This window comes from Rhineura floridana, chromosome 10, assembly GCF_030035675.1.
Source record: "Rhineura floridana isolate rRhiFlo1 chromosome 10, rRhiFlo1.hap2, whole genome shotgun sequence".
Classification (NCBI taxonomy): domain Eukaryota; kingdom Metazoa; phylum Chordata; class Lepidosauria; order Squamata; family Rhineuridae; genus Rhineura; species Rhineura floridana.
Window position 1 is genome coordinate 1,250,449 of NC_084489.1, and position 23,647 is coordinate 1,274,095.

The 23,647-nt window shown below is 43.6% G+C and overlaps 1 protein-coding gene across 5 annotated transcripts in view; it reads left to right on the top strand.

The window, feature by feature from the left end:
* The window catches only part of ADCY1 (adenylate cyclase 1), a 350,409-nt gene that overhangs the window by 82,200 nt on the left and 244,562 nt on the right, over positions 1-23,647 (top strand). For all 5 annotated transcript variants that reach the window (XM_061585729.1, XM_061585731.1, XM_061585733.1 and 2 more), the window contains exon 2: positions 19,180-19,329. In XM_061585729.1, the coding sequence (XP_061441713.1) occupies positions 19,180-19,329 (150 nt within the window). The remainder of the gene's footprint in view (positions 1-19,179; positions 19,330-23,647) is intronic.

Genomic DNA, 23,647 nt, shown 5'->3' on the forward strand with positions numbered 1-23,647 from the left:
TTCTCATTAGGGTTGCTTGCCATGGAGCCTTATTTAACATTGTTCTGTGTTTATTAAAATCAACTTTCCTGAAGTCCAGGGTGCATGTATGGCTGCTCTCAACTTTTGCTTCCTTTAAAATCAAGTCATTCATCATTGGCGATCACTCGTGGCCGAGTAAGATTGTCTTCCAAGATAAGGTAATTAACGGTGGGTCCGTAAGTGACTGTGGAGGCCAATTCTGGATCCACACAGCCTCCCACAGTGAGGACGTAGGTTTCCAGATGGAAGATGGTCACGATGAGGATTTGCTGGACGTGCCTTCCGCTTAGCTTGTTGTTGTTGTTGTTGTTATTGTTATTATTATTATTTTATTATTATTATTAACTTTATTTATACCCTACCGTTTTTCCAAATTGGAACTCACGGTGGCTTCCAGATAAAAAACATATACAATTAAAACCTACCAAAGTTAAAAGCATATAATACATAAGTAAATAAATATAGACAGATATAATTAAAAAATGAACTCTAATTTAAAATAGCATTAAACTGTTTCTGATATTAAAAACTATACTCATAAAATCAGAATAATTAAAGAATAAACAAAGTTTTTACCTGTCGACGAAAGGACTGCAGGGAAGAGGCCATTCTTATCTCCTTAGGGAGGGAATTCCAAAGCCTAGGGGCAGCCACCGAGAAGGACCTATCTCGTATCCTCACTAGTTGTACTTGTGCGGATGAAGGTATTGAAAGAAGGGCCTCTCCTAAAGATCTCAGGGCCCGGGCAGGCACATAGAGGGCGATGCGGTCTGACAAATAGCCTGGACCCAAGCCGTGTAGGGCTTTATAGGTCAACACCAGCACTTTGAATTGTGTCCGGAAACAAACTGGCAGCCAGTGGAGCTTTTTTAGCAGGGGAGTTGTATGGTCCCTGTAATCAGCCCCAGTTAGCATTCTGGCTGCAGCACGTTGTACCAGCTGAAGTTTCCGAGCCGTCTTCAGAGGCAGCCCCAAGTAGAGCGTGTTACAGTAATCTAAACGGGACGTGACTAAGGCATGTGTCACCATGGCCAGATCAGATGGGTCAAGGAACGGGCGCAGTTGGCGCACTAATCTGAAATGTGCAAAAGCCCTCCTGAGCACTGCAGAAACCTGGGAATCCAAATTTAAAGCTGAGTCCAGGAGGACACCCAAACTGCGAACCTGTGTCTTCAGGGGGAGTATAACCCCATCCAGCACAGGCTGTATCCCTATTCCCTGATGTGCCTTACGACTGACCAGGAGCACCTCTGTCTTGTCTGGATTAAGCCTCAATTTGTTCATTCTCATCCAATCCACAAGTGATGTCAGACACCAGTTTAAAACTAAGACAGCTTCCTTGGAAGAAGGTGGAAAGGAGAAATAGAGTTGGGTGTCATCAGTATATTGTTGGCACCGAACTCCAAACGCCCGAACAACCTCTCCCAGCAGTTTCATGTAGATGTTAAATAACACAGGGGACAAAACAACCCTGAGGGACTCCACAGGCCAATGGCCAAGGAGTCGAACAGGAGTCCCCCAGTACCACCTTCTGGGTTCGCCCCTCCAGGAATGACCGGAGCCACTGCAAAACAGTGCCCCATTTCGCTAGGCGGTCCAGGAGGATACCATGGTCGATGGTATCGAAAGCCGCTGACAGGTCCAGCAGAACCAACAGGGACACACTCCCCCTGTCCAGTTCTCTGCGTAGGTCGTCCACCAAGGCGACCAAAGCCGTCTCCGTCCCACACCCAGGCCTGAAACCAGATTGAAATGGATCTAGATACTCTGTTTCATCCAATCTCTGGAGCTGGGAGGCCACCACACGCTCTATTACCTTACCCAAGAATGGAATATTGGACACTGGCCGGTAGTTATCCATGTTTAAGGGGTCCAGGGAAGGTTTTTTCAGTAAAGGTCTCACAACTGCCTGCTTTAGGCACCTTGGAATTCTGCCTTGTTGTAAGGAGGCGTTAACCACTTCTTTCACCCACTCAGCCAGTCCCTCTCTGGCCTTTTTTATAAGCCAGGAAGGGCAAGGGTCCAGCAGACATGTGGTGGCTCTCACCTCTCCAAGGATACTGTCCACATCCTCAGGCTGCACAAATTGAAAAGAATCCATCAATATTGGACAGGCAGGCGCCAAAATTACATCCGCTGAGACTGTATCAATCCTAGCGTCTAAGTCGGAGCGAATCTGAGCGACTTTACCCACAAAATGTCGTGCAAACTCTTGACAGCGGGTTGTTGAGTGGTGTATATTATCCTCTCAGTGGTCCGAATGTAAAAGACCCCTAACCACTCGAAACAGCTCTGCTGAACGACTCCCCGCAGATGCAATGGCAGCAGAGAAAAAAGATTTCTTTGCTGTCCGTACTGCCACGGAGTAGGCCTTCAAATAGGCTCTAGCCCGTGTTCGGTCATACTTGCTCTGAGTCTTCCGCCAGCGTCGCTCTAGTCTCCGTCTTATTTACTTCATCACCGCCAGCTCCTTGGTGAACCAAGGGGCAGGTTTGGCTCCACTACGTGAGAGGAGACTCTCAGGAGCGATCGTGTCCACCACTCTGGCCATGAATGTCAAAGTCCCCCAGCACCACAAGCCACGGGGACTCCAACAACAACCCCGAGACCACTCCGGTTAGCTCAGGAAGGGAGACTGTTGAGCAGCGGGGTGGGCAGTACACCAACAGAATCCCTATTCTGTCCTGGCCGCTCAGCTTCAAATACACACACTCAAATCCAGAGCACTGCGGGACAGGGCACCTGGTCAGGGAGATGGTATCTCGGTAGATCACTGCAACTCCTCCTCCCCGCCCCCCAGGTCTAGCCTGCTGCTGCACTGAGAAACCTGATGGGCAGAGCTGAGAGAGATTAACCCCCCCAGCTTCATCCAACCAGGTCTCAGTAATACAGGCCAGGTCGGCGTGCTCATCCAGGATCAAGTCCTGAATGGCCGTTGTTTTACCATTCACCGACCTGGCATTTATGAGCAGCAATTTCAACCCAGGGGGACTGACACCGTGGCTATCCAGGTTATTTGAGTGGGGAGACAGCTTGGGGGCAACCAACGTCCTGTTGCATATCCCTCTCACCCGATAACATCGCTGTCCCCCCATACCGTATCTCCCTCTGCCCTCTATGGTACTAATGGAAGCCACCTGGATCCCCCTCCCTGACCTACTATGAGGGGAACACATCCTGCCATTGTAAGAAATCCGAGAGCCTTGAAATAGGTCATCTTTGGACCAAGGCTCTGGAAAAGGGGTACTATCTTGAACCTTTCTAAGGGCAGGGTCAAAGTCAGAAATTTTGTTTTCCCAGCTGGCAGCATTTCCAGACTGCACAGTTGCTTGATCAGGCCTCCCAAGAAAATTCAGTCAAAAAGAATAGGAGGGGGAGCTAGCTGGACTTGTACTTTCCGAATTTGCCCTCTCATAAGAGAGAGCATTTGAATCACAGAGCTCTCCTACAGAATGCTCATAATTCCCTCCGCATTGGGGGACATATTGACTATTGGGGTTATTGCAAGCTTCAAGAGACATAATATCTTCCTCTATTAGCTCGATCACTTCCATGCTTGGACTCCATCTGCTCACATTAGAAGAGATCCATTCAGGAGCTTTATTTAGGGATTCCTTCGTTGTAAAACAAGCATCACATGTCCCATGTTCCTCCGTCTCTAGTTTTCTCATCTCTACCCAAGACAGTGAAGGTTTACTTATAAGGGGGTTATTGTTGCCAGGGGGAAGTGTTCGGGGACTCAAAGGGTAAATACCCCTCCGGGTATCTGCAACAGGATTAATTTCCACTAGAAGCGAGGAGATCTCAGGCATTGGAGCCTTCAGAGGAAGGGCCTTGGAGGGTGAGGGGAGGTTTTCTGAGTAAACAATTGATATCTCCTTCTGGTGCCTGTCACTTCCCCGATGTAGGGTTAATAAGTGATCTTTCAGAGTCTCCAACTTTATTATTATATCCTCCTGTGCCTCAGATGACAGCTCCCTGAATAATTGACTCAGCCAACGCTCTTCACTATCAAAGGTGGTTGTTTCATTAGGGAGGGAATGAGCATGTGATACATCTCCCTTATCGACCATCTTCTGATGTGAAGAAGCACCTTGCACCTTGTGCTGTCATAGGGTTTTTTTTGGCACTATTAAAAATTTGATGGTTCAAACCCCTACAAGATTCATTCCCCACGTTACTGGCCATGAGATTTCGCCGAGTCGTCAGGAGGGGTACTGGGGGTGCTACGTTTTCAAAAACTCTTTGCACAAAAACATCATGTTTACATAGTTCCTTTCTGTAAGCAAGTAATAGGAAGCCCGATTCGGGTCATTAAAAGTAATCATAGCACGGGTCTTAAATATAGAGGAAGGAAGATAATCCACTCGAGCAATATCACAGTAAGAAAATTTACCCGGAAGAATTTCTTGACAGATATTCATGAGATGTATTTTCCTCAGCATCTGGAGGAGAAAACCCCTGGGTCTCTGGAAGTTGGATAACATCAATTTTCTTCTATTAAGAGTTAAATTCCAGTTTTTATCCAAATTATTTTCTGGCGATAGTATATTAATATCCAGTGAATTATTTCCAGGCTGTTTCTGTGGACTCATTCCCCGAGTAGGACATTCGCCAGCGGAAGCCACAAGTCTATGTCTATCCACATCAGCTGGGGGACGTGAGGTGGCCTTAGACTCTATCTTATCCTTAGGCTCTATTTTGTTACTAGCAGTTCTGAGGTCCGAACGTGTAGCTCTGGAAGTGGAATCAGGTTCTAAGTGCCTAAAAAGCTTCCCAAATTCCATTTTTTTGTAAGTTGGGAATTTAGGATTTTTGATATTTTGGCTTTTTTTTTGAGAGGTCAGCCTCTTCTTCCTGGTAGATTTAATAGAACCCTTACAGCGTTCTACTTTCTGTTTATTTTTAGAAAGTTTATCGGCACTCAGCTGTCTGTTCAACTCCACTATCGGTTGGTTCAATTTACCAGCCATTACAAATTCAGTAAGGGTAGTTAAAAGACGATTACTTTGATCCAGGAAAGATTTGATGCGATCGATGTCTTGCAATATTAAGAGGAGCCATCCTTCTACAGGAAGCTCCTCTACTTGCAATGAGCCTGTCGGCACTGAGAAACTCTGACAATTTACTTTGTTGTTATGCGAGGGTGCCACTTGGTTCAGCAGTGACTCATCATCCACAGAAGTAGAAGAGTCTAGGGTAGGAGGGGAGGGGAGTCGAAGATGTATTGAATCCTCTATCAGGGCAAGCTCTGATGCAAGGTTGTTATTATTATTCTCCCTATTGTTGTTATTCTCAATCAGGTGGCCCTTGGTGTCCAGAGACCAATCAAGTCTTGCACAGTCCTCTCTTACACAATCTGTTTCCTGCACTTTCTGCAATCTCTGTACTTTCTTAGGAGAGAGAGTCATTTTTGTTTGCTTCACTTTCCCTTTAAGGGAATCATCCTGAGTCAAGGAAACTCCCAAAGATTTATAACCTGCTCTAGTTAGTACCATATCTGTTGTTTGGATCCCATAGTCTAGTGGCTTGAGATTTATAGTTTGTAGTCATCCACTTCATAAATCACTAAGGTACAAATCAACACCCTTCTAGTCGTAAATTTAGTTTTTTTAGTTTCTTTGTTTCTTTAATCAAAAAAGTCCTAGCTGTGTAAGTTCTACACGGACTAGCAGAACTTCATTTCTGACTTATTTGGGGGGAGTTTCTTGCTTTTTCTTGACTTCTTTCCTTCTTTCTTGACTTCCTTAGATATTTTAAATTAGACAGTGTCTGGCTAGACAGCATGCAGCATGCAGCTAAATGGTTAAACAGCATGCAGACCCAAAGTTTGTAGGTAATGTTAGCAAAGTTAACAACGTTTTCCTGGAGACCAGAAGCCAAAAGCCCTCACGTCGTCTCTGGATAAATGAGGGCCAGTATGTCCTTCTTACGCAAAAAAGGATTGCCCAAGGTTATCCAGCCACGTTTAAAATATGATTGCACAGCAGCAGCAGAACAGGGGAGGCAAGGATATAATTTTAGCAGCAGAACGGAGAAGCTCACCGCTTGTTGAATCTTGCCGATGCCATCTTGCTCCTGTTTCTGTGGGATTATATGCTGTGTAAGACTTGTTTGTCCCTTTCTCCCTGTACTCGTGCTTCTTCAAAGTCTATAGCACCTTTGATAATGGCTGACCTCCAAGTGGGACACTCATGGGCCAAGGCTTCCCAGTTCTCGATGCTTATGTTACATTTTTGTAGATTAGCTTTGAGAACATCTTTAAACCTCTTTTGCTGTCCACTGATATTCCGTTTTCCATCCTTAAGTTGGGAGTAAAGTAGCTGCTTTGGAAAATGGTGATCAGGCATTCGAACAACATGGCCGGTCCAGCGAAGTTGATGTTGGAGGGTCATTGTTTCAACACTCGTGATCTTTACTTCTTCCAAAACGCTAACATTAGTCTGCCTATCTTCCCAAGTAATTTGCAGAATTTTCTGGAGGCAGTGTTGGTGGAATCTTTCAAGAAGTTGGGAGTGGCGTTTATAGATGGTCCATGTTTCACAGGTGTACAGTAAGGTCGGTAGTACAATGGCTTTATAAATAAGCATTTTGGTCTCCCTGCGAATATACCGATCCTCAAACACTCTACGCTTCCATTTGGGAGAATGCGGCACTCGCAGAGCTCAGATGATGCTGAATTTCAGCGTCGATGTCAGCTTTTACAGCTGCCAAGATAAGAAAAGTGATCAACATTCTCCAGCGTCACACCATTAAGCTGGATTGATGGTGCTACAGAGGGATTGGTTCGCACTTGCTGATGAAGCACTTTGGTTTTTTTGATGTTAAGCGAGAGGCCAAGCTTTTCATATGCTTCTGCAAAGACATTTAGGATAGTTTGAAGATCTTCCTCTGAATATGTGGAGACTACATTACCATCAGCATATTGAAGTTCTACAACAGAGGTTGTAATTACCTTACTTTTTGCTTTCAGCCTACTGAGATTAAAAAGCTTTCCATCTGTTCGGTATCTGATTTCCACACCAGTGGGAAGTTTCCCCTCAATAAGGTGTAGAATCATGGTGATGAAAATAGCAAATAAGGTCGGAGCAATGACACATCCCTGTTTGACGCCTGGTCCCACTTTGAATAGATCACTTTGAGAGCCATTGTTGTCCAAAGTTGTTGCCGTCATGTTGTCATGGAGGAGTTGCAAAATATTCACAAATTTATCAGGGCATCCAATTTTCAAAAGGATGGTCCAGAGAGCAGTTCGATTTACAGTATCAAAGGCCTTAGTCAGATCAATAAATGCCATATACAGAGGTTGGTTTTGCTACCGGCATTTTTCTTGAAGCTGTCGTGCAGTGAAGATCATGTCAACTGTCCCCCTGGAAGTGCGGAAACCCTTTTGGGATTCAGGGAGGATGTCTTCTGAGATAGGTAGGAGGCGATTTGCAAGTATCCTTGCAAGGATTTTACCTATGGTAGCTAGTATAGAGATGCCTCGGTAGTTCCCACAATCTGTTCTATCACCCTTCTTGAAAAGAGTGATAATTATGGCATCCCTAAAGTCTTCCGGGATCTCCTCCCTCATCCAGATTTTTTTGATGAACTTATGAAGTAGTTGTGTAAGTTCAGGCCCACCTTCTTTAAAGACTTCAGCAGGAATCCCATCAGGTCCACTAGCTTTGTTATTCTTCATTTGATTGATGGCTTTACTGACTTCATCCAAATTAAGGGATACTGGAACCTTATCTCTAATTTGTTGTTGTGGGATTTGCGAGAAGACCTCATAATAGAGTTACAATTAAGGAGGTCGTGGTAATGCTCTTTCCAACACAGTGCAATAGACTCTTTGTCCTTTAGAAGTTTGGTACCATCTATTGAATGTAAGGGATTTGTACCATAATTTGTTGGTCCATAGATGGCCTTTGTGGCATTAAAAAAGCCCCATGCATCATAAGCATCTGCAAAATGCTGGATTTCTTTAGCTTTCTTTATCCACCAGGCGTTCTTAAGTTCTCTAGTTCTTCTTTGGATCTCAGCCTTTGCACTGGCATAGATGTTTTTCTTAGCAGCACAGTTAATGTCTTTTTGCCATATCTGGAAGGCTTTCCTTTTCTTGTCAATGATATGTTCAATCTCACTATCATTCTCATGAAACCAGTCCTGATGTTTCTTAGTTTGGTATCCAATAGTTTGTTCACATGCTGCAATAATGGGTTTCTTCAGTTTAATCCAGTGTTCCTCAGCGTTTTCAGGGAGTTCTGTAGGTAGATGTTTCTTGAGAGTTGTTTGAAAGCAAGCTCGCTTAATAGGATCTTGAAGGGTGTGGATGTTCTTACACCTTGGTTTTTTTCTTGGAGCCTACGTTGAGGAACAATTTTAATGGCCATAGTGGATCAAATTAGTCAGTGATCTGTCCAGCAGTCATCAGCACTCGTCATGGCCCTGGTGAGGAGTACATCATGACGATCTCTGGCATGGACAATTACGTAATCCAGGAGATGCCAGTGCTTCGACCGAGGGTGCTTCCGTGATGTTTTAAATTTATCTTTCTGGTGAAAGAATGTGTTTGTGATAACAAGATTATGCTCTGCACATTTAGTCAGAAGTAGAATTCCATTCAGGTTGCTATTGCCAACTCCTTCTTTCCCAATGGTTTCTGGCCATAAATCAAAATCAGGCCCAACTCTTGCATTGAAATCGCCCAGGAGGATAATTTTGTTCTCCTTAGGTATCTCTGATAAGATGGTTTCCAGCTGGGTATAAAAAATTTCCTTGATGTCTTCCTCAGCATCTAATGTTGGTGCATAAGCACTTAGAATAGTTGCCTGCTGGTTTTGGGTGAGTTTTAATCAGAGAGAGTCGTTCATTAATGCCAGTAGGAACTTCTGACAAGAGCTTCACAAGATCATGTTTAATAGCAAAGCCTACTCCATGTATTCGTCGTTCTTGTTCAGGCAGTCCTTTCCAGAAGAAGGTTTAACCTCCTTTTTCTTCCTTCAATTGTCCCTCTCCTGCTCTTCGAGTTTCTTGGAGTGCCGCTATGTCAATATCAAAACGTCTCAACTCCCTCGCAATGATGGCAGTCCTGCGTTCAGGACGTTCACTATCTGTATTGTCCAGCAATGTCCATATATTCCATATTCCAAAGTTCATTTGTCTTTTGCGACCGCAAAGTGGTGACCCCACTGGACACGGTGATCCAGTCAGGGAGAGAGATGAGGCAGACTATGTTTAGGGCAACTTTTCTAGCCCCCTCCCCATATGGGGTGAGCAGAGTGGACTGCTCAGTTGTGGATACAGCTGCAGAACTACTCAATTGCCTCAGTCCTTGAGCCAGGACGACTGAGTCTGCATCCACTACCCATGTGCCGGTCCATGACTAGGGGCTTCCTGATTTTACAGTGCTGCCCCCGTTGTCATTCACCGATTGCCATGGGACTATTGTTTTGTTTTGTTTTGGTTGGAAGACACCTTTTCGTGAATTTTTTTTATGTGGGGAGATCGGTGCATAATGATCAACACACAATCCTGACAGAAAAAGGCTTTGATGCAATGGCATGGATACCATGACAATTGGAAGTCTTTTATCTGCTGCAGCCTTCATACGCCTTCACAGCCGTTGTAACATACACATTGTTATCCTTCGCCGGTTTTGCCATTGAGGACTTTCTTGGATCGTTCTTTGTCTGGTTCCTCTCCCTTGACCTTACCGCCATGGGTGACCCTGCTGGGAGTACATGACTCCTGACGGCATCGCTTACAGGGTTCATTGGAACATGCAAGCCCACTCACCATTGCAAGGTGACGATCCAGCAAGGGGTTAAAATGAAGTACTCAAGTATAGTGTGGTCACTTTCCCCTAGAGTTCCTGTAACTGCCACTTCATCCACCAAGTCATCTCAAGGATAGCTGATCTTCTAGTTGCTTTCTCCATTTTCTGTAGGAGAAAGTTATCTCCAACACAAGTCAGGAATTTCTTGGAGGGGCCGTGTTTGGCAGAATTTGTCTCGTAACAGATATCGGGGTAATTGAAGTCTCTCAGTACTATTACATCATACTTCCTCAAAACACTGCAATTTGCTTTTCAAAGGTTTCATCCTCATCTTCTCTTTGATTGGTTAATTGGTAGTAGACTCCAACCACCATGTTCCTTTTATTTCTTGCCCCATTAATTTTAATCCAGATACTCTCGGTGGACCTACCAAGCTCATCCTTTTATGTACACCGCCCAGAGAGCCTTCGGGCTTCGGGCGGTATATAAATAAAATAAAATAAAATAAAATAAATAAATAAATAAATAAATAAATCCTCCTGTATGTATTTCTGTGCAGGGATATATATTTTTAACATATAGCACAACTCCGCCTCCCTTTCTATTCCTTCTGTTCTTTTTGAACAAGTTATATCCTTCATTTTCAGTATTCCACTCATGAGAGTCATCCCACCAAGTTTCAGTTATACCTATCAAGTCATATTTGCTCTCCCGTGTTAAGAGTTCAAGTTCATCATGTTTGTTTCCCATACACTGGGCATTTGTAAACAGACATTGAAGACCATGTGATTTACAGCCTGGCTTCCTTCCTACTTTTTTATGAAGACTATTACTGAGCCCCATTAGAGATGTTCCCTTCTCTTACTGTGCACAAGCCTTTGTTAATCCCTCCCCCTTAGGATTCAGTTTAAAGCTCTCTTGATGAAGTTCTCCATGCTGTGACCAAACACTTTCTTCCCAGACCTTGTGAGGTGCAATCCATCACTTTACAGCAGTCCATCTTCTAGGAAGCATAGCCTGTGATCCCAGAATCCAAATCTCTTATGTCTGCACCATTTTTGTAGCCAGTCATTCACCCAGTGGATTTTTCTTTCCTTTTCTACTCCTCTTCTAAGTATCGGAGGGATGGATGAGTAACCTATCTTCGTCTCCAAGTCCTTGAATTTCCTTCCCAGAGCTTCAAAGGCTGACTTGATTTCTTTGTAGCTCTGCTTGGCAGTATCATTCATTCCAACATGGATGAGAAGAAAGGGATATCTGTCAGTGGGTGTTTTGAATGATGGCAACCCTTCTGTTGAATCTCCAGCATACCTGGTGAGCACATGGATCTTGTCAGCATACTTGAGTTTCAACCCCAACACAGTACAGAGTCTCCCACTACTACTACTACTACTACTACTACTACTACTACTACTACTACTACCTTCTTGTCGTGGGGCTTGGTTTCATTGCTTGACTCAGCTTCAGCTTGTTGTCTGTCACAAGGGTCTCCTGTAATTCTTCCCTTGCAGGCTGTCCTCTCATCCCCACATGTCTGGAAGCAATTCCATAGTTCCACTGGTGAAGGGTGTCTTCTAGCTGTTCTGTCATCCTTTTCCAAAAAGTTTCTCCACTTTGTTGTTGCTCTCTACAGCAGTCTTCTGCTTCACTTAGCTGCTGTTCTCTACAGAGCTTGAAAGTAATTAGTTACAAAAACACAAATTACTTGTAATTCATTATTTTTTTGAAGAACAAGTGGGTAATTCCTTTACATTTTGATTGTAATACAAGTGATTTTATTACTTTTGAGGAGTAATTGTAATGTTTCAAGCATTACTTTGGGGCATTACTTGGGACAGGGGCAGGGGAAGTCTTCTGCTCCTCTGATCTGTGGATGAAAATCATGTGCCTGAAACTGGGCTTCTGTGCAGCATCGCTCTTTCCTCATGCTCTGTGGGTGGGTAGGAGGCGACAAGAGGGGATGTGGAGAGTGAGACAGGGTGGATTGGAGAAAACAAATTGTTTTAAAAATGGACAGTGGTAGAAAAGAATGGAGTGCAGGGAGAAAGGAGCTGGAGGGCAAGAACATGCATAAGGAAGGTGAATGAGGCAGCAGCAGAATGGAGATAAAGAACTGTGGAGGTGAAAGATGACGTGTGTATGTGTGTGTGTGTGTGTGTGTGTGTGTGTGTGTGTGTGTGTGTGTGTGTGAGAGAGAGAGAGAGAGAGAGAGAGAGAGAGAGAGAGAGAGAGAGAGAATACTGTGTTTGCACTTGGTGCACAAAATGGCCTCCAATGCCTTCCCTGGCTAGTTTGCGGCATTCACGGTGTTTTAACTGTTTTTGCATCTTAGGTGAAAATGTTTACTTGGGTGGGTGTCCCTTAGTTGGTGGCAGGGCAGGTTCCTGGAGGTGGTTTAGTGAGAGAGATTATGCTTGCTGGCTGAGAATGTGTGCGTGTGTGTGGGGGTTGCATTTGGTTTGATGTGCAAAGATCTGAGTAGTGGCCTCTGCCTCCCTGCCTGCCTCCCTTACCCTTACCAGCGGAGACAACACCATTGCAATCTTATGGAATGAAAAAAAAAAACTACCTCTGTGTGTGTGTTTATGTGTGTTTATTTTTAATGTTATTTTAAGTGACTTAGGTGTGCAGCAGCCAAGGCCAGCACCTTGTAGGCGCTCTAGGGTTGTGTAATTGTAGTGATTACTTTTGAGTAACGGTAGAGTAATCAATTCCTTTGCGAACAGTTATAATTATAATTGTAATTTATTCCTTTTTGGGGCTATGTAACAGTAATTGTAATTTATTCCTTTTTAAAATCAATCTTCCAGGCTCTGGTTCTCCCACCCCCTGTACGTCTCTTTGCTGTTGTTGTTCTAGCATTCTATCTAAGAACTCTTTGTCTTCTCTTATACTCTTTGGTGTCGCCACTCACCATTCCAGGCCTCTCATTTTTACCAACAGTGCCACCAGCTTGCACTTGTTGCATGTGTACACCACATTGTTCTCAGGCAAGAAAACAAACACACCTTGAAGGTCACCACCACTGGAGTGTCCTTCCCATCTATAGTCTCTTCTGTCTTTGGTTTCTTTCTTTCTATTTGTATTGGAATGGCCTGTGCTTTGTCCTGTCCTCCTTTAGCATAAACAGGAGAGTCCCATTGGTATGTGGTACGCTGTACCAAAAAAATAAAATTAGGGACCACCCCTTTAACCTCCTCTGACAAAGACCTGTTAGCTCTCCCTGTTTGCTCACTCTTTGGGAGTTGGCTTGCTTGTTCATCCTCTGGACCAGCTGACACAACTCCCTCTGCTCTGCTCAGTTAGAAGTCATGAAACAGAATGAAAGCTCCTAGCACACACAGTTACTCCTGGTTGCACTCAGCAGCTGTCAGGCCACACCCTTTCAGCCCTCAGCTATCAGGCCACATCCCTTCCAATCACACTGCTATTGTGCCCTTCACAGCCCTCGGTCAGAGCACATGGCTTCACAGCTCTTTGTCTGTGTCTTTATCTCTTCCTCCTTACACTTTCTCTGCCAAACTCCTGTTAGCTCGCTCTGTTTACTCACTCTGTTCGCTCTCTCTCTGAGAGCTGGCTCATTTGTGTAGCCTCTGGACCAGCTGACAGAGCTCTGCTCTGCTCAGTTAGGAGTCAGGAAACAGAATGGATGGAATAAAGCATATACAGCAAATTAAAAGAGAAAACTAAAACAGCAACAGTCTATTCAAAGAAACAGCAGAATAAAAACTTATGTAAGTTAAAAAAAATCGCAGTCCTTAAAAGCTTGGGAAAAGATTTTTTTTTCCCCTGGTGCCTAAATTATAGCAGAGCTCCAGGTGGACCTCTCTGGGAAGAGCATTCAGAAGGTGAGGAGCCACCACTGGAAGGGCACCTCCACCATACATCAGATTGCAGGAGCACCTAGGAGAAGGCCTTGGATGAAAATATCGATAGGGAAATTGATAGGAGAGAAAGCAGTCTCTATCAGAAGCCTTTATTTACTTATTACATTTATATCTCACTTTTCTTTTAAGGAGCTCAAGCTGACATACAAACATGGTTTTCCCCTCCCCATTTGATCCTCACAACAACTGTGGTTAGGCTGAGAGGCAGTGACTGGCCCAAGGTCACCCAGTGAGGTTCATGGCTGAGTGGGGATTCAAACACTGGTTTCTCAGGACATAGTCCAAGACGCTAACCATTACACCACATTGGTTGGGTCGTAAGGCATGCAGGGTTAAGACCAACACTTTGAATTGAGCTCAGTACATTACTGAGAGCTAGTGCAGTTGTTTCAATGCAAAGAAAACCTCTTTGCATGATCTCTGTTAACAACCTTCTAGACTAGTTGTCATTTCTGAACTTTTTTCAAAGGCAGCCCCGTGTAGGGCACTTCAGTAATCCATCCTAGAAGTTACCTGGCCACAGATAACAATGATGAGACTGTGTCTTTCCAGGAGGGACTGCTGTCAGTGCATCAACCTCAACTGAAAGAATGTCATTTGTACAACCTGAGCCTCAAGTGATAACGATGAATCTAATAGCGTTTCCAAACTGTGTATCTGATCCTTTAAGGATAATGAAATCTCCTTCAGAAAATCAACCCTCCAGATAGGAGCAGAACCATTGAAAAACGGTGCTTTAGTCTCCTCCTGATAAAGGTCTAGATAGGTCTAGGGTGACCAAGACACTTTCAGTTCCAAATCTGCTAGAATTCAGGCTGAAAGATATCAAGATAATTTACAGGACTGGCTCCAGACATGTCGGGGTCCTTGGACACCAGCTTGACTTGGGGTCTAGTGCATGCGTGTGCATGTAATAATAATAATAATAAATGTAATTTCTGTGTTGCCTATCTGGCCAAAGGCCACTCTAGGCGACGTACAAAACAGTTAAAACAATGAGATAAAATACAATAAAAAACAGTATGAGAATAATACAGCAGCAACAATATTAAAACAGGGTGGGAGGCATTTCAGTCACAGTAATTAACCCTCCCCGGAGGGGAGACACCTACCTGTCTCTTGCAGGGCGGGAGCTTCTTCTGCCCGCCTCGTCTCTACTGTCTTTTGCTGCTGCGCGGGTTGCTACGCTCGTGCATCGCTGCCATCAATCAAGATGGCGCTGGAAGCTTCAGCCCCTCAGGGAAACCTCAGCCACCATCTTGGTTAATGACAGTCCTGTGTGTGCAGCCTCAAAAGATAAGAGAGACGTGCGGGCAGAAGAAGCTCACTCTTTGCAATCTGCGGCAGTTACTCTGCTGCGGATCTCGGAAAAGGAGCGCTACTCCTCCCCCATCCTATTGAGATGCCCCTCAGGGGCCTCTGTGGCTTCAGGGGCCCTCGGCCAGGGCCTGACCTGGACACCCTTTGGGACCAGCCTTGATAATTTGTTTCATCCAATAATTTATTTATTTATTATTTATTTAATTTAATTTATATACCACCCTAAGCCAAAAAGGCTCTCTGGGCAGTGTACATAGAGGATAAACAAGAAAATATATGAATAGAACAAATATAAGAGAATCAAAAAGCAAAACAAACAAAGAACAGAAACCAAACAACATCAAAACATACCAGCAATGAAACACTGTTTTAAAATACACTACAAAACAATTTCTTTAAAAAGAATATTTAAAATTTTTAAAATGCCTGGGAGTATAAAAAGGTTTTCACCTGGCGCCGAAAAGATAGCAGCGTCGGCGCCAGGCGTACCTCATCGGGGAGACTATTCCACAATTCGGGGGCCACCACCGAAAAGGCCCTGGATCTAGTCACCGCCCTCCAAGCTTCTCGATGTGATGGCACTCGGAGGAGGGCCTTAGATGTCGAGCGCAGTGTACGGGTAGTTTCGTATTGGGAGAGGCGTTCCACCAGGTATTGCGGTCCCATGCCGTGTAGGGCTTTATAGGTCAAAACCAGCACTTTAATAATGCTTTAAGTTGGCCAATAACCACTTGTTCCAACACTTTTCCCAAGAAAGGAACATTTTTAACTGCCTTGTAATTGTTACAAAATTGTGAAGCATTATATTTCACAATTTGCTTTGGCAGGAAGCTTGATGGGATTATATATAGTGCATTCATAATCCTAGAGGACTACCTAGACAATTTAAATCTCTTAATACCAAGGGCCATCTAAATAATTTCTTTGCCTTCAAAAGTGCTTTTTCATTCCTTGGTGTGCCTTTTTCTGGTTGTTGTTTTTTGTCTTCCTGCATTTCTTCCCTTATTTAATATTTTATATCCTTATTGCCTGGATCTGCCGGTGATATGAAAAGCAACCTGCTCTTCCTTGGGGAAATGCACCTCTCACTGACATCCGCATCTGTGGTAGAGTATGTGGCTGCTCATTATAAATGATGGCATATTTTTCTGAGTGTGAATAAGGATTTATACCATTGGAAGTTTTGCTCCAGGTGCCCCTTCCTTTAAAGATTAAGACATCTTGTTTATTCTACTTGTTTAATTGTTAACTTGTTTTACTGCTGTTAATTATTATTGGCTGATCTGATTTATGCCATTAATTGTTTTAGGATTTCTATTGTGTTCAGCCACCTTGAAGGCTTTTAAAGAAGAATAGAAATATCAGTTAAATTCTGCCTGTTGTGTAATGTGGGGCCCCTGGAAGATTCTCTCTCTCTCTCTCTCTCTCTCTCTCTCTCTCTCTCTCTCTCTCTCTCTCTCTCTCTCTCTCTCTCTCTCTCTCTCATATCAGAATCTGAAATGTTTATGTGGCATTTTCCTACTCTTCCTCCAGGGAGAAGAATATATATATAGGATTATCTGATAGTTTCTCCCTCTCTGCAAATCTGTGGAAAAAAAGTTAGGGTGAGAAATAGTGACTGGTGATTGGCCCATTATCACCTGGTGGGCTTCACGGCTGCATAGGACTTTGAAGCCAGTCAAGAGTTAAATATTAAAGTGATCTGAAAAAATGACTATCCTAAGTTACCCTTTACTCTTTTAAAGCACTCGTTATACTTGCAATCATAGTGGGTACTTTTTCTTCTTTTTCTTGAGTAGTTGATGGCAAAGGATGAAAACAGCCCTATAGGAACATTGCTGTGCACATGACTGTTCACTGGCTGGCTGGTCACCTAGGCAGTAACTGAGGCCTAATTCCTGATTTTCCCAGTTTGTGCAACTCAGCGTGGAGTAGAAAAATCCAGCAACCAGTAAAGAAAAGAAGAAAAGTCGATTGCTTTCCACAATTAGTTTCCAATCAGTTAGTCCTTTATATAGCAAGCAGTTAAAAAGTTTTCCTTTGATTGTCCAACAGGAAGGGAAACTAAAGGTCAAGAACAAGACTAGAAAGAGAGACTCTCAAGGAGAATTTAACAAACACACCCTAAATATTCATTTCTGTCTGCCCTTCCTTAAAGTCGAAGTTTGGAGAAGTTTGTTATTTGGGTGGAATCTAAAACTGATATACTTAATGCAGCATCAAAGGCAAGCTCAGGAGCTTACTGTCATTACCTAAGTAATGCAGGTCAAAGAATCAAAACAGAGGAGTGTAGCTATAGGCAATGTCAAGTTTTTGAATTTGGTATTCTTGGAGATATTTCAAGAAAAGTTGAGACAATTCAATAGATTCAACTTCATCCATGTAAGTTAACACACTCTCTGAATGGTGGAGGAGTAGGGGGAAGGTCACTGCCTTTCCCTTCCCATGGCCTGGCCTTCACATCCTCTCTACCAGTGAGTGGTGGTAGAAATTGGCTGACACTGTGTGCCTTCCCCCCCTCAACACCCTGCCTAGAAATGTGGTTGCCTCACCAAACAAGAAAGGCTGGTTTAAAGACTAAAGCTAGTGTAGAATGCAGCTACCTGTTTATTGATTGTGATGTTTCACCTGGGGATACTGGTTGCCAAGTTGCAACCCAGAATTCCTGCCTTTAGCAGTAGTGGTGAAGCAGTCTTACAGTGGTCTTAGAATTGATCCTTTACCCAGGTTGAGTGAAGGCAGAAGGATTTTGCCCAGCAGCAGGCAGGCAGGAGGTAGGCAACAGGAACCAGGAAGGAATGTGCCAGGAGATAAAAGTAGAACCCCCTTCAGACTAGTGTTTTATCGCAGGTGTTTTCTGGAACATGTTCTTGACACAATAATGCCTTAGTGGTAGATTTCTTCTCCTTTAGTTTTTTCTGTGATGCTTCCCCAATGCTACCACATTATTGTTTTATGGAGGGGCTATAGTGAAACAGAAGTGGAACAGAAATAAACCAAAACATTGGTGGTATAAAAAGTTGCAGGATTTTAGCAGGAAGTTAAGGGATATGAAGATTGGAAATGAAGCAGCGTGACTGTTCCTCACCCTTTGAAGACACAGACAGTATTGAAAGCAGGATCATCATGAGCACAAATCATCATGAATACACCATAAAAAGGACATATGGAGGGCCCCACAATATTGCACAAGAGACTTGGTACTACAAACACTTGTCCTGTTGTCCAGTTCCTAGCTGGCTCTTATAATCAAGACCAGTTGGCAAACAAGTGAATGTCAATTCAGTCTGGGATACCTCACTAAGCTAGATCCAAACCTCAGATTGTGAAGTGCTGTGTCAGGATCCAGAGTATCTGACAATGGGATATTGCTGTAGTTCTAAGGAAAGGGCCATAGCTCAATGGTAAAGCATGTGCTTTGCATGCAGAAGTACTACATTCAGTCATTAGCATTTCCACTAGAAAAATGGATTTGGGGTAGCAGGGCTGGGGAAATCCTTGTGACCCTGAAGACAATAGCAAGCTGAATAAACTGGTGGAGTGGCTGGAGCCTGAAGGGCCTCTCTTTCGGGTGGTTGGGTAGCACTCCCTTGCGTGATCCGCAGCAGTGTTGGCTCCCGACCCTGCTGTGGATCACAGAGAGGGAGCTCCCAGGCACCCCCACTACTGCGCAGGCCTGCAACACCTGCCTGCATGCCCCATCTACCTTTCCTTTGAAGTAAATGATGGCTGCACTGTGGGTGCAAACCTGCCATCAACTAAGATGGCGGCCAAGGTTCCCCTATGGGGCTAATGTCTCTGCTGCCATCTTGGTTGATGGCAGGTATATGTGCATGTAGCATGCATGCATGCCATCAACCAAGATGGTGGCGGAGGCATCAGCCCCTTAGGAAGCCTCGGTCGCCATCTTGGTTGATGTGAGGCATGCATGCACAGCGCGGATAGCATTCACTGGTAGGTAGGTGGGACGTGCATGTGGGTCCCAGGGCCCAAGGCAGGCTGGTGCCCAAGGGCCTTGGCATACCTGGCGCCAGCCCTGAAGGTTCTCATGATCTATTAAAAATAAGCTGCACTTGTTCTGTGTCAAAATAATACATAATAATTTGTCATAATGACTATTTTGTAGTGATATGCAAGAGTGTCTGAATTATAATATATCTCTTTTGTCCCCTTCTTTTCCCCTTACAGCTTGTGGCCAATGCTATCCTTTTTGTCAGTGTAAATTTATATGGGGTCTTTGTGAGGATTTTGACAGAGCGGGCACAGAGAAAGGCTTTCCTTCAGGCCAGGAACTGCATAGAGGACAGGCTGAAGCTGGAGGATGAAAATGAAAAACAGGTCAGTCAAAATGTGTTTTTTGTTTTCTTCATTGTCTTTCTGTACCATCACATTGGCATCTGTCCTATAGAACAAGAGACCGATCTGTAAGGAAAAGTATCCAATTGCAAAGTGTATTTTGTGTGCATATGCAGTTGCCTGACCCTTTACTTGTTATCGGCAATGAAAGCACAGCAGGCATAACTGTTTCCATATTTAGCATGAGCTCCAGATAATGCAAAAAATAAAAAAGCACAGTGAATTGTGGGACACTTCTGTTGGCCTAGAATAAAATAGCACTTAACCCAAAATGCAAATAATATCTTAATTTGTAAATTGGATTTCATAGTCATGCTTCTCCCCTTCTTCCTACAAACATTAGTACAAGGGGGGGGGTACTTTAAGGGAATAAACTATGCTCGTGTGCTGGAACTAATATGAATCCAGTAGAGCTATCTTTCCTAGTAAAATACTAAATTGATACTGTTATGCATTAATAGTCTTGAAGCCAGTTAATTTACAAGATTGTTCAGGTAAAGCTGCAGAGGAGATAACTGAAGAACACAACTGGCATTTGAGTGAAGCTGTATGCAAGCTTTTCGAAAATAGTCATGGAATCTGTTATAGTCTAGTTTCAGAAAAATAACTTGATTTGACAAGGTGCACCAGTTAAATCTTTTTTAAAAAAATTAGATGGGCGGAGCAGTTCTAACCCTCGATTGGTGCTGCTGGAGGGTGTTAGAATGAGGTGGAGTTGTTCCTCTGTTGGGCTCTGCTGGCCGGGGTCTCCACCACTAATGTACCCACGAAAAGCCACCCTAAGGCCATGAAACAGGGCATTATAGGATGGGACAGGGCAGGGATGGTGATGGATCCAAAGCTGTGTCATTTCCCTGGAGCTGGCACCAAAAAAAGATCAAAACTAACCACCTTCCTTCATCTCCTGCCCTTGCAGGGCTTTGGATTGTTGGGGGATCCATTGCTCTGTTCCACCCCACTGCTCTCAGGTGTGGCTTTAGATGACACTGTTAATGGTCCACTTACTTCTTACCTGCTTACAACCTGAAATTTAGTCAGAGGGTATTAGTTGAACACTCGAGAGCAGTGAATACAGTGAGGCTGGTGGTTAAAAACAGGCTAAAGCTGTTATTTGTTACCTCTTACCAGAGTTTGTCATGAATTGGGTGGGGATCCAATTATTGGTCAGCCCACCTGCTGGCTGATGTCCCCCCCCCCAACTTGCATGCTGGGACACCTTTTTGGGAGTTGCTTAACTCATAGACCAACTGCAGCAGAGGCTGCTCCTGTGTGTCCTATAAGCAACTGGGTGTGGTGTTGGAAGAACACAGAACCATGATTTTGGGTGATTTCAGTATCCATGCTGAGGCTGGCTCAGGTCCATCTTGGGTGTTCATGGCCTCCATGGCAACTATGGGCCTGTCTCAAATGGTCATTGGTCCAACACAAAGCAGTCTTTGTTCCATATGGGGACGGTAGAGGTCTGAAAATTGATGGGATGGATATAACCTCATTTTCATGGTCAGACCATTTCCTGGTGAGGTTTGGTCTTGTAGTCAGGGCCAGTGCTGTCATTAGGCCAACTCGGCAGCCGCCTAGGGCGCAGACCTCAGAGGGGCGCAGTACTGACCTTTGAGGGGCACAGTTTTATACAGATTAGTTTTTTTAACCCTTGGAAAAATGCAACTAAAATAAATTGAGCAGTTTCAAGTTTTGTGCTTTTCATTTTTTCTACAAAACATTCTCATGAGGTCCTAGATTTTCTCTGCCTCTTTAAAAGTGTGTTTAGTAGGCAGAACTAAATATTGGAACAATTTCATGCTCCTGTGCAGTCTCAGATTGCAGCTCCTGATCCGGAATCCTGACCCCAGCTTTATCCCTGAACTGTATTTAGGGAACCCTATAATTCCACCAGTGTGGTGTAGTGGTTAAGGTGCTGGACTACGACCTGGGAGACCAGGGTTCAAATCCCCACACAGCCATGAAGCTCACTGGGTGACCTTGGGCCAGTCACTGCCTCTCAGCCTCAGAGGAAGGCAATGGTGAACCACCTCTGAATGCCGCTTACCATGAGAACCCTGCTCATAGGATAAGTTAAAATGTTAACTTTGTGAGACAGAGAGAGCAGCTGTATCTCCAAATGATATAATCTTTCTCCATGTTCAGATATGGTAAACTTTTTTAATTTTTTTATTATGGATATAGTTGTGGTAGTAGATATTTGTGGTTAATTTTGCTATCTATATTTATAATATGAACAAAGTAGTTTACAAGTGGAGTTATTTTAATGGAGTCAAGTGAAAGGTCCATACAATTCCATTGGTGAGAAGAAAGACTGCAGCGAAGGGAGCCTGTATTGCTTCCAGAGTTTTGGGTGTGTGTGTCAAGAACGGCTAAGGTTGGCCAAAGTAAGATGGCTTGACCAGAAGTAATTGTGGGGAATATTTTGCATAGGTTCCTGGGATGATCTGACCTGGGGAAAATTAGGGCGTATCATACCATCCAGCTGCAGCTTGTTGTTCTAACAGGGAGGCAGCTGAGCCTTATCTACACTGCCTGGTACCAAGGTCAGGAGACCTGAGTAGCCGTAAATTAGTAGGCCTACCCTTGGGGTGAACTTTTAAGCTATTCCATCATCAAGTGTCGTGATTGGCTAATTGGCCCACTCACTGTTACTGGGCAAATTCCCATACAAAGAGGGGCTACCCTTCAGTTAGTCCTCCTGTCCCATCTTGTTCCATTCCATCTTGGCTTATCTATGTGATGTCCAGTGGTATAAGGAGCCAAGTGGGGACCGGTTCTTATACTTTCTTGTTATGAGTATTTAGCTTAGGCTAGGTGAGTTTTGTTATGTTATGTCTGTGTGAACCTCTCGCTGTATTTTGTATGGATGTTGGTTGACTATGTCTAGCCTTGTTTAAGGGAGCTTAGGTTTAAAGGAATTTGTATGCTGCTCTTTTATATGCACTTCTATTATATTTAATAAACTACTTCATATCACTTGGTGTGTATTACTTGGGGTGGTAGCTCTGAAACTAGTACCTTGACCTCAAAGCTACTGACTACTTATTTGGGTTTGGCTGAAGGCTCCAGAGCAGTGAGTGGAACATTTGGCTCTTGCTCTTGGTAATCTCTGCCAGTCTAGTGTTGCTCAGAGTTCCCCTTGACTCTCAATGTGGGAGACCAAGTAAAGGGGTGGTGGCAGTTTACCTACCTTACAGAGTTGGCATTGGGTGTAACTCAACCGTGGTAAGAAGAAGCATGGGGAGTGTCTGCCCAGGAACAATTGCCCTGGGGTTAGAAGGTTGGACCCAGGGCTCTTTGACAGGGAGGGTATCTTTGAGCAAGATATTCTCACTGGACCTCCCTCCCTCCTCAGAAAAAAAAGTAAATAAAATCAAGGTCTAATCAGACATGATATGATTCTAAAAAAATATATAGAAATGAATAGTGGAAAAAATAGTCTTGGCTAATGGCCGACAGAATACACAATAATGCCCAATTTCAAATGCACACGCACTTTACTACACAGGGTGTGATATGAATTGTTAGCTCTATAGACAAAATATACATACACTCCCAATGGCAACACGGCAATAAAATGCAGAGGTATACAAATACAGAAATATAAAATGCAAAGGTAAAATGCACAACAAATCTCAAATACTATGCCAAATCTGCCAAAATCTGCCAAACGCGTTTCAACTTGATTCAAGTCTTCATCAGTGGCATCTATTCGGAGAGCTTCTCCTTGTGCGTGGATTGAAGTTATAAAAAAGATATGTGCAAATACTTTTTATTAACCTAAAAAATTACCAGTTCACAGCAAAAACATTAGTACTTCAGTATATTTTTGTTATACAAAATATATATCTTTGTTTTATATATTTTTAAGCATTGTATAACCTGAATCCATGCACAAAGAGAAGCTCTCTGAATAGATGCATTTTATATTTCTGTATTTGTACACCTCTGCATTTTATTGCCGTGTTGCCATGGGGAGTGTATGTATATTTTGTCTATAGAGCTAACAATTCATATCATACCCTGTGTAGTAAAGTGCGTGTGCATTTGAAATTGGCCATTATTGTGTATTCTGTCAGCTATTAGCCAAGACTATTTTTTCCACAATTCATTTCTATATTATACAGCCACGACAGTGGCTGTATACTATAGCCAGCAGGGATTTTTCACATTCCACAATGTTAAATTGAAAATACCCCCCATGCCATTCTGATGCTTCCCATAAGCTCATTTCAAAACAAAACCTTATAAAACCTATAGTCCTGAACTCAGAAATACTTGCTTAACAACCCTGTCA